Source organism: Xyrauchen texanus, chromosome 4, assembly GCF_025860055.1.
Source record: "Xyrauchen texanus isolate HMW12.3.18 chromosome 4, RBS_HiC_50CHRs, whole genome shotgun sequence".
Lineage (NCBI taxonomy): Eukaryota > Metazoa > Chordata > Actinopteri > Cypriniformes > Catostomidae > Xyrauchen > Xyrauchen texanus.
Genome location: NC_068279.1, coordinates 46,499,705 through 46,511,849, shown reverse-complemented (window position 1 = coordinate 46,511,849; position 12,145 = coordinate 46,499,705). Strand labels below are relative to the sequence as shown.

The 12,145-nt window shown below is 44.9% G+C and overlaps 1 protein-coding gene across 1 annotated transcript in view; it reads left to right on the top strand.

The window, feature by feature from the left end:
* The window catches only part of LOC127634225 (atrial natriuretic peptide receptor 2-like), an 83,684-nt gene extending 81,285 nt beyond the window's left edge, over positions 1 to 2,399 (top strand). The window contains exon 22 of the mRNA XM_052113685.1: positions 1,883 to 2,399. Within this exon, the coding sequence (XP_051969645.1) occupies positions 1,883 to 1,945 (63 nt within the window). The 3' untranslated portion in view covers positions 1,946 to 2,399. The remainder of the gene's footprint in view (positions 1 to 1,882) is intronic.
* Positions 2,400 to 12,145: the final 9,746 nt, after the last annotated feature.

Below are 12,145 nucleotides of genomic sequence, written 5' to 3'. Positions count from 1 at the left end.
CAACACCCAACACCTTTGCGAGGTTTTACAACCTCCGCGTTGAGTTGGTTGCGTCTCGTGTTTTCTCAGGTCCGAGCCCGTAGAACTCGGTAACACGTAGATGGATCGCTTGCGCCCAGCGCCCTTTTCCTGACGTCAAGGTAAAGTAGTGCGCCTTCTTCCCAGGGCGTCCCACCCCGAGTCGGGACCCTGGTCGATTCCTCCCCAGCCCTCCGGGTCCGCGGTTCAGCGGAGGAACCCGCCGACCCAAGCCACTGCGGGTATCCTGATGGCTACCCTGTACTGGTATAGGTGCTCCACAGGTAAAATAAGAAGGCCTCCTGTTCGGACTCCCCCTGTGTGTAATTCCACGGTTCTGTCCCCTTACGAGCGGACCCCCGTGTCTCCCTTAGGCAGTTACAGCTGCCCCGGTCGCCGTGCTGTAGCAACTCCCCCCTTTCGAGGCTGGATCTACCACCGCACCATACTTTCCACACGAGCCCTAAGACGGACGTGTGACGAGTCTACCACTTTTCCTCCCCAAGAAAAAGGGCAGGTGTGGTCTCCGCAGGGTCTGGGTAAGACCCCCTTCCCTATATGCGTGTAAGGGCCCGGCCGTGATTGCTCTATGCGAGAAACATAGAGAGAAAAGAGGCCCAGCCAGGCTTGCCCGTTCCCATGTTGGCAAACATCGCCTCGTTCCCCTCCCAGGGTAACTAGTAGGATCCCGATGTTCTTATGGGGCATTGGGGAAGGGTACGTGCAGCCAGGTACAGACGATGCATGGCACTGGATGAAATCCCTGCCCGCCTCTGTATCGGCGGTTCACGTACACGGTTCAGCGCATGGCAAGATTGGAATGGGTCCCCTAGTGTCGCTTCTCCGACACAACGTGGAGAGAGCGACAGAAGGGGAACGTTTGGTTACGTATGTAACCTCCGTTCCCCGAGGGAGCAGAATATTAAATAATTATACTGTATATAGATATAATTTGTTCTGTTCCCATCAATCAATTTCAGAGGAACTGAACGCTCTTGTAAAAATAACGATTAAATGCTGTGGAATCTGTGAATTTTGTTGGGCAGTTGGGCATTGGCACAGGAAAAACACAGGAAAAATGCTTGGTGACAGAATCTCTTTGGATTACAATCACCGTTTGTGATGATATGCGGCTGTGAGTGCGATCGCTGATGAAAACATTCAGATCAGCTTGACCTCTTGTTAGTTCTTCAGTAAAAGAAACTAATTGGTCCCGTGATGAGACCGCATGAGACCGGCCCAGGGACAGACTTGTTTTCAGAGCCATGAACTCAGCAGGTAGTCAAAACGGTCAATTATATTGTTATATATAATATAGAATACAATTAAATATAGGATATTTCACCCAAAAATGAAAAGTCTCTCATCAATTACTCACCCTCATGCCTTCCCAGATGTGTATGACTTTCTTACTTCTGATGAACACAAATTATTTTTACAAGAATATCTAAGCTCTGTAGGTCCATACAATGCAAGTGAATGGTTAACAAAACTTTGAAGCTCAAGAAAGCATATAAAGGCAACATAAAATTGGTGAGAAAATGATGAGAACATTTTCATTTTGGGGTGAACTATATCTTTATGTCCTCCCTCTGGTAGACGATAATCCAAGCTCCATCTCCCACCATCTAGCCGGCTGTTATATTAAATATAATTAATATATATATAATTAAATAAAAATCTCTAAATATGGGATTTCAAAATGTCAATTCTGAATGAAGTGTAGTATAGTAGATTGCTACTGCCTATGTTGCCTCTATGTCATTGTCTTTTAGCGCATATTGGCCATTGTTGATTAGTTCCTCCAGCAGGCTTGCTGAGTGCTCATTGATGTGTGGTATTGATCTGCACTGTTTTCTTTCAGGGTAAAGGCAAAATGAGAACATATTGGCTTCAAGGGGAGAAGACAGATGTCTATGTTATCTGAGAGCACTGCTGATGACAGGAAGTCACCATGCTGAGAGCCACTGCTTCATATATTTGTTCTGTGTTTGAAAGGGTGTTTCCCGCTCATGCATAGAACAGCACAATATATTACCTTTTGAGGGAGGTCAATTCAGGTATATTTCATACCTGCTTAAACTGCAAAAATTTTATAGTTTTTTATAATGAAGTTTTCTTGTGCTGAGAGGTATAGTAAGTACATCTTTCCTGGTGAAATAATGTTTTGTGCTTTCTATATTCAGATTTGTATGCTGTGTTTTGGAAATCAGTAATGTGTACTTGATATTTCCGTAGAGTACTCAAGGAAAGTGTGTAGGGTGGTTTGAAAAAACATTTGTTGTCGGGACTGAGGATGCAGAGTGAAGTTTTATCATAATGTATTATTTGTACATATGTATATCCAAGACATTGTACGATATTTTGTTCAATAAACTGAATTAAAAGCAGGTCTTTGTGTGTCACTACTTGTAAATATGGTCTTGACAGCTTCTAATACTAATGCATCCTTCCTCAAGTGCTCTTTTTTGCTGAATAAACCTTCCCTAAGGACTTAATATGTTATGATCACAAGAGAAATGTAAATTTCTCACTTTTGAATTTCTCTCACTTCCACAGAGTGTTACGGAACTGGGAAAGACGAGAGAGTGTGGATCCAATTACAGAACTATTTTTATTAAGGAACTCAGAGGAAGAAGAGGGAACTAAGATGATACTAAAACACTGGAGCAAAAGGGAAATTAAACATAACAACTAAAATAACTAAATAACATAATACACTAACAGGCTAACAAACAAGCAAACTAACAAGAACTGACCAAGACTAAGGGAAACGTCTCAGTTACTGTCATAACCTCCATCAGGGAACAAGACATTGTGTCGATGTAGTGACACTAGGGGTCTCTCTTGAGAGCCTTGATTACCTCTATCTTTGAGAAAAGGCCAATGAGATTTGGATGCCCCTCCCCCGGACATACGGGTATATAAGGAGGGAAGCGTGCATCTGTTCAGACAGGTTTTGAGCTGTGGAGCCAAGAGTAAGGTCCCAGCCATTTCAGCTGCTTAGTAAAGTGTTGTGGCAAGAAGGACACGTCTCGTTCCCCCCATCACGGAACGGAGGATACGACAGTAACCGTGCCATTCCCCTTCAGTCACTCACTCGACTTAGTGTCGATGTAGTGACACCAGGGTTCCCTATCTAAAAACGGCACAACACTGAACCGTGTTACGTGGACTGCTGATGCAGGTGCAAGCAAGCTGCTGCATGCAAAAATAGCAGTATCAGAATGCACGTAAGCTTCCCCAACACCCCAAAAGACGTCATATATTTCCCCACATCCCTGAGGAAGGAAAGTGACGTATCTAGCATGGATCAGGCCATGCCAGCCGCAGCCTTTTCTCTCTCTATGTTTTCTCTCCATAGAGAGATGCGGCTGGGGCCATCTAATGCTATAACACGCATCAGGGAAGGCGTCCTTTTCCAATCCTATTCAGGATGACGTGAGAGTCTGCCGGACTGATCTCCATGCAAGTGTTGCTGACAGAAAACGCTTACTGGTCCCCAACCCTCTTGATGGAAGAGAGCGTGATCAGGAGGGCCGTCTTCAAGGAGAAGGCCTTTAGTTCGACTGATTCTAACGGCTCAAATGGGGCTCCCTGAAGGTCCGAGAGGACAACAGAGATATTCCATGAGGGAAACAGGCATGGCCTAGGAGGGTTCAGCCCCAAGCGCCTCTCAGGAACTTAATAATCAGGTTGTGCTTTCCAAAACAACTTACGGTCCACTGCATCGTTGTGAGCCACTATGGCGGCTACATAAACATTCAAGGTGGAAGGGAACAGCCGACCTCCGGCCTCAACCGGCAGGAAAGAGAGCACTAACCCGACTGCGCACCTCTGTGGGTCTTCAGATCGGGAAGAACACCAATTTGCGAATAAGGGCCACATTAGGGCATAAAGCTGCCTGGTAGAGGAAGCTCTGGCTTGAGTGATCGTGTCTACGACAGCTGGTGGTAGACCATTTAGATCTTCCGCATTCCCTCCAAGGGCCAGACGTGGAGGTTCCAGAGGTCTAGGCACGGATGCCAAGAGGGTATCCCGTACCTGAGAAAGAAGGTCCTTCAACAGGGGAATTTGCCAGAGAGGAACTGTTGTGATGAGCGTGAGATCCGAGAACCAAGACTGAGAGGGCCCGTAGGGGGCTACGAGAATGACTTGTTCCTTGTCCTCCCTGACCTTGCAAATGACTTGTGCAAGTAGGCTCACTGGGGGAAATGCGTACTTGCACAGCCCCCGGGGCCAGCTGTGTGCCAACGCGTCTGTGCCGGGGGGGGGGCTTCCTTCAGAGAGTACCAGAGTGGGCAGTGGGTGGAATCTAGGGAGGCAAACATATCTACCTGTGCTGTGCCGAACCGAGCGCAAATCAGCTGGACCACATATGGGTGGAGTCTCCACTCTCCGCTGAGCGTTACCTGTCATGACAGCGCGTCCGCAGTGGTGTTTAGGTTGCCCGGGATATGAGTGGTGTGCAGTGACCTCAACCGCTGCTGACTCCAAAGGAGGAGATGGCGGGCGACTTGCAACACGCAACGAGATAACACCACCCTGGCTATTTATATATGCTTCTGTCACTGTGTTGTCTGAGCGAATCAACATGTGCTTGCTGTGGATCAAAGGCAGAAATCTGCACAGGGCAAGAAATACAGCCAGAATCTCTAGGCAGTTGATGGGCCAACCCTGCCGGGCCCCATCCAGGAGCCAGCGGCTGTGTGCCCATTGCACACGGCACCCAAGCCCAACTGGGAGGCATCCGTAGTAACTACGACACATCTGATCACCTGCTGTAGGGGGACTCCTGCCCGTAGAAAACAGATGTCTGTCCGAGGGCTGAATAAGTGATGGCAGGAAAGGGGTGAGGGTCACACGGTATGTGCCGTGGCGCCATGACCATCTCGGGACTCGAGTCTGTAGCCAGTGCTGAAGCAGTCTCATATGCATCAACCCGAGCAGCGCGACCATCACTGATGATGCCATATGCCCCAGGAGCCTCTGAAATTTTTTCGGTGGAACCGCTGTGCCCGGTCTGAATGTACTCAGTCAGTTCAGCACCGACTAGTTGCGCTCGCTTGTGAGGCGAGAAAAGAGATGCTCTGAACCGGGGAGAGCTTGCTCTTTTCCCAGTTGACCCGAAGACCTAAACGGCTGAGGTGTGTGAGCACCAGGACCTTGTGTGCACAGAGCAACTGTAGAGAGTGCGCTAAGATTAACCAGTCGTCGAGGTAATTGAGTATGCGAATGCCCACTTCCCTTAACGGGGCAAGAGCTGCCTCTGCGACTTTCAAGAAGACGCGAGGGGACAGGGACAGACAGAAGGGGAAGACCTTGAACTGATATGCCTGGCCGTCGAAAGCGAACCGTAGACAGGGTCTGTGACCAGATAGTATTGAAACGTAAAAGTATGCGTCCTTCAGGTCTACCACTGCAAACCAATCTTGATGCCGGACGCATGTCAGAATACATTTCTGCGTCAGCATCTTGAACGGGAATCGTTGGGGGGCGGCCAAAAGAAAAGAAACAAAAGATTCTCCACCCGGCCCTCCACCGGGGGATGGAGTGGTCTGGACACCAGCTCCATGGCAGACGTCTCTCTCCCTGGGTTGCCCGTCTCAGGAGCACTTGGGAGCCTTCCGCTGGGGCTGAGAGCTGGGCCCGGGCTGGGGCAGAGCTGCCTGGGATTTCACCACCATAGGGGGATGCCCTCGGCGAGCAGACGGTGTGCAGGATCTTGAGCTGTGGTGGGACAAGATATGTTGGATGACCTCTGGGACGGGCGAGGCTTGCAACGCTGGCTCTGTGACGAGCGAGGTTTGCTGAACTAGCTCGTTGGCCATGGCAGGCGTGGGCATTGGCTCATTTGGCTTTCATTAAGATGAAATTAAAACACTGGAGCAAAAGAGAAATCAAACATAACAGCAGATTGCTGGCTAAAATACATTAAAATAATACATTAACAGGCTAACAAACAAGCAAACTAACAAGAACCGACCAAGACTAAGGGAAACCTAAGACTAAGGGCTATATATACAAATGGATACTAAAGACATAACAAGGAACAGCCGGCAACAAAGATCAGAGAGGATTGGGAGTAGGTGTGTGATCAACAAGGTGCATCATGGGAAGTGTAGTCAAATAGTCAAAACATAATGGGAATCTTTACACAGAGCTCCATTAGCTGAAACTTTCAAGTCCTAACATTTTATTTCATCTCATTGAGATTAGCTGATTTGAGTTCTATTTTTCTTTTTTAAATCCCCTTTTCCTCCAATATTGAATGCCCAATTCCCACTACTTAGTAGGCCCATGTGGTGGTGCGGTTACTCACCTTAATCTGGGTGGTGGAGGACAAGTCTCAGTTGCCTCCACTTCTTAGACAGTCAATCCGTGCATATTATCACATGGTTCTTTGTGCATTACTCCACGGAGACTCCCAGCATGTGGAGGCTCATGCTACTCTCACAACTTACCACACTCCCCATTGAGAGCAAGAACCACTAATTGCGACCACGAGAAGTTTACCCCATGTGACTCTACCCTCCCTAGCAACCTGGTCAACCTGGTCAATTTGGTTGCTTAGGAGACCTGGCTGGAGTCACTCAGCACACCCTGGATTCGAACTTGTGATTCATAGGTGGTAGTCAGCATCAATACACACTGAGCTACCCAGGCCCCCGCTGATTTGAGATTAAACAGAATACAATCATCAGATTATTTTCAAATATGTGTGCTCTTGAGATCTGTAAATATCCATTAACTTTTAAAAAAAGACTCCTTGGTATTAAAGAAGCAATATTTTACACAATAATTACAGTTGCCAGACATGTTGGTCTACCTATCATTATGAGGACTCTCCATAGACATAATTATTTTTATACTGTACAAACTATATATTCTAAACCTAACACAACCCCTAATCCTAACCCTCACAGAAAACTTTCTGCATTTTTTACATTTTGAATAAAACATTGTTTAGTATGATTTTTAAGCGATTTAAATTATGGGGACACTAGAAATTTCCTCATAAATCATATTTATAGCATAATACCCTTGTAATTACCAGTTTGTAACTTAAAAAATTGTCTTCGTAAATCACATAAACATGCCCACACACACACACACACGCGTTTGGTTTTTTATGTTTATGGGGACTTTCCATAGACATAATGGTTTTTATACTGTACAAACTTTATATTCTATCCCCTAAACCTAACCCTCACAGAAAGCTTTCTGCATTTTTACATTTTCAAAAAACATAATTAAGAACACATGGTTTATAAGCTGCTTTCCTCATGGGGACCGACAAAATGTCCCCACAAGGTCAAAAATTTCGGGTTTTACTATCCTTATGGGGACATTTGGTCCCCACAAAGTGATAAATACACGCTCACACACACACACACACACACACACACACACAAAGATATATTAAATCAATTACAGTAGGTATCAAACCTTATACCAATGCAAAAATCTGATATATGGCAATATATCTAATATATAAAAGTCACATGTGACTTATAAATGTCACATAAGAAATTTTAATTTCAAAATACAACAATCACATCGTGATTTGTTTTCTGCTTATATTTACCCCACTCTGTTTTGTGTTCTTTGCTAGATTGTTGTTGTGTGTTACTCACTACTCTCTCTCTGCCCTAGTCGGTCCTGTTGCATGTTTTCTATATTGGTTGCCTTTCTTTGCAGTGGATTGTGGTTACCATCCTGTTGGTTGCTTCACTCGCCTTGACATTTTGATGAGTATTCCTCATCGGTTACCTCTCTGCACTAGATCTGCTCTTCACACTATCACGATGCACACAAACCTATGAACACACTATCTCCAGAGGATTCCTCACAGATCTGCGCTCTACACTACCACAATGCACACAAGCCTACAGAACACACTCTCCATCTTCACACTGTAGTCGGTGCTGGGTTCCCTCACGCTTTGCCAGCTCTGCTGTGTTAAATTATCAATAAAATCTGTTTCTTTGCCTCCGCACTTGGATCTCTGGTCTCATCCTTCTGACAGTAAACAAGCTTAAGCTGATAACTATTATACATCTGAAACAAAGTTATGTGTTATTTTATTTTATTAAATATTTTATTTTCTAAGTATTACAATATAAATGTTCAAAGCAAATGTATCTTATAACCACTTAATAATAATCTTATGGCTGTTTAAAAGAAGACCAACTTTTGCTTTTATTACTTTTTAAAGCAGACAAGACCACTTCAAATTATTATGACCACATTATAAATCCTTTTGGATGTTTAGAAGAAGTCAAGTCAAGTCAAGTCAAGTGGTTTTTATTGTCGTTTCAACCATATACAGTTAGTACAGTACACAGCAAAAGGAGACAACGTTCCTCCAGGACCATGGTGCTACATAAAAACAACAAAGGACCAACACAGGACCACATGAGACAACACAACGAAATAAAATACCTATATAAAAAACCTATATATACCTATATAAAGTGCATGTGCAAACATGTGCAAAAAGTACGGGACAGTACAACAAATTTCTGACAATGAACAGGACAATAGACAGTGCAGCGCCGACCAGTACTCAGTAGTGCAAAAAGATGACAGTTTCTAAAAATGTAAACATAACATACTATGAGATAGTGTTCTATACACATAGCAGTTATTGAGGTAGCAGACAGTTATAAAGCGACAGTAATTAAAGTGCAACTCAGGACACGTGTGTGTCAAACCAGTCTCTGAGTATTGAGGAGTCTGATGGCTTGGGGAAGAAGCTGTTACACAGTCTGGCCGTGAGGGCCCGAATGCTTCGGTACCTCTTGCCAGACGGGAGGAGGGTAAAGAGTTTGTGTGAGGGGTGTGTGGGGTCGTCCACAATGCTGGTTGCTTTGTGGATACAGTGTTTTTGTAAATGTCTTTGATGGAGGGAAGAGAGACCCCAATGATCTTCTCAGCTGTCCTCACTATCCTCTGCAGGGCTTTGCGGTCCGAAACGGTGCAAGTCCCAAACCAGGCAGTGATGCAGCTGCTCAGGATGCTCTCAATAGTCCCTCTATAGTATGTAGTGAGGATGGGGGTTGGGAGATGTGCTTTCCTCAGCCTTCGAAGAAAGTAGAGACGCTGCTGGGCTTTCTTGGTGATAGAGCTGGTGTTGAGGGACCAGGTGAGGTTCTCCGCCAAGTGAACACCAAGGAATTTGGTGCTTTTGACGATCTCCACAGAGGAGCCGTCGATGTTCAGCGGAGTGTGTTCACCTTGTGCTCTCCTAAAGTCAACAACCATCTCTTTTGTTTTGTCGACATTCAGGGACAGGTTGTTGGCTCTACACCAGTTCTTCAGCCGCTGCACCTCCTCTCTGTATGCTGACTCGTCGTTCTTGCTGATGAGACCCACCACGGTCGTGTCATCGGCGAACTTGATGATGTGATTCGAGCTGTGCATTGCTGCACAGTCGTGAGTCAGCAGAGTGAACAGCAGTGGACTGAGCACACAGCCCTGGGGGGCCCCAGTGCTCAGTGTGGTGGTGGTGGAGATGCTGTTCCCGATCCGGACTGACTCGGGAACAGCATCTCCACCACCAAGAAGACAAGAAGACATAAAAAGTGGTAAAAATATACACTGGTGGCCAAAATGTGGAATAATGAACAGATTTTGTTATTTCAGAAGGAAATTAGTACTTAAATTCACCAAAGTGGCATTCAACTGATCAAAGTATAGTCAATACATTACTGATGTAAAAAACAGCACCATCAATATTTGAAGAAAGTCATTTTTGATCAAATCTAGACAGGCCCCATTTCCAGCAGCCATCACTCCAACACCTTATCCTTGAGTAATAATGCTAAATTGCTAATTTGGTTCTAGAAAATCACTATATCAAACACAGTTGAAAGATATTTGATTCATTAAATGAAGTTTAACATTGTCTTTGTGTTTGTTTTGAGTTGCCACAGTATGCAACAGACTGGCATGTCTGAAGATCAATATTAGGGCAACAATTTCAAAAAATAAACTGCTTTCTCTAGAACTTGTTAGTCAAATATTGTTTTGAGGAATTAAGGATATCTTGAAATTGCCAAAAAACTGAAGATTTCATACAAAGTTGTACACTACAGTCTTCAAAGACAAAAGACAGCTGGCTCTAACAAGGACAGAAAGAGATGTGGAAGGCCAGATGTACAACCAAACAAGAGGATAAGTACATCAGAGTATCTAATTTGAGAAATATACATTTATTTGTATAATGCCTTTAACAACACACATCGTTTCAAAGCAGCTATACAGAAGATCAGGCATTAACAGACGATAAAACTGTAACGTCTATAATGTTGTCACGAACCTCGCTCCCTCGCTCCGCCCCCTTGAGCTTGTACACTCTTTTTCCTCCCTCGGGCTTCCACGCCCGTTTTGCTCGTTCGAGCTTGCACGCTCGTTTTTGCTCCTACGAGCTCACATGCTCGTAGACTATCCCCCCCCCCCCGGGCACACATGCACTCCGCGAGCGTACTCGCTCGCTTCCCCGCTCTCATCCAGAACATTATGACCACCTGCACTAGTCCCAATCACCACGTCATTGTTTACACCTGCACTCGCGTCATCTGCACTCCTGTTCATTGTTTACACCTGCACTCGTCACTATATATTCCACACGCATTCGTTTCTCCAGGGTTGGTTATTGTATTTATTTTCCCGTGTCCTTGCCCCCCGCTAGTCTCGCCTAGTTCTGATACTCCTCTTGTTTACCCCTTAGCTTGCCAGCTCCCCTTGTTCCCCTGTCGTTGATCCCGCTAGTCCCGTCTTGTTCTACGCTATAGTTGTTAACTGTTTTCCCGGCTTCGACCTCCCGCTCTCGTTGACCACTCTCTCCCGGATTTGCCCCTTCCTTCCTCTTGATTCCCCGGCTCCGACATCACGCTCCCCTTTGACGCCTCTTCACTGGATTTGCCCCTGTTTGTACTTTTGCCTGCACTGCTATTAAATAAAAGCAGTTTCCTCCGACATTGTGACTGTCTCATCTTGTGTGTGTGTGTGTGTGTCGGGTGACAAATGTTGATGAATCATCATTGTGTAATTAGATAAAATATGATAGTTAATTGTGTTTAAAAATAAGTAATTAAATAATAATTGAATTAATAACCCCAGTGAGCAAGCTGAAGGCAACTGTGGCAAAATAACTTTGGGAGAAACCAGACTCACTGAGGGGGCCAGTTCCCCTCTGGCTAACATGAATATAATGTAAATATTTCTTATGTATTGTTAAAGTCATGGTTTAAAATGATTAAACTAAGTAAGTGTTAAGGGTCAGAGTTTAAACATCGTTTTTGTGTGAACTGTAAGATTAATGACCACAGTCTTTGAAGTCCATCATGGATTAACTGCAGAAGTTCACATAGATGCAATTGTCCTTGTTAATTGGCTAATGAAGGCTTTTGTTGGCAATTGTTAGTCTATGCATTCCATTTCAAGATTGTAGCCCATCAATAGACTGAGGTGATGCAGGCAGAGATCAGGGATGTGAAACGCAGTTCAACCTGGCCGGTAATTTCGGTGAGGTTCGGTGTGGTCCATTCTAAATCCAAGGTTCAGACAATGGCATATGAAGTATCCCATGTCTTATTGTTGGAGTTGGCATCAGTTCATCCTCTGAAGTCCATCATAATAGACTAAAGTGATGTTTGGCTGGCACCGGCTGCATTTAGTCATCATCATTCAGCGACACGTAGCAGTGGAGTCCAACATGAAGCAGGAATGGTGCTGGATCCAGCCTGTTCTGGTGACCTCAGGATAGGAGTCCCGAGGTAGAGACAGGGAAACAAATAAAATAATATAAGCATAGATGCCATTCAATTTATTGCAGAGTTATAAATCATGATCAATGTTTCTGGTTTCTGGTTCCGGCAGACCCAACTAAAGCAGCCTAATTGTGGGTTGGAGGATAAATTAGGTGTATGCCTGGCTAAATAGATGAGTCTTTAGTCTAGACTTAAACTGAGGGAGTGTGTCGGCATCTCAAAGAGTGTTAGGGAGACTATTCCATAGCTTAGGAGCCAAATATGAAAAGGATCTACTTCCTTTTGTGGATTTTGATATTCTAGGAACCATTAACAGGCCAGGATTTTGTGATCATAATGAATGTGATGGA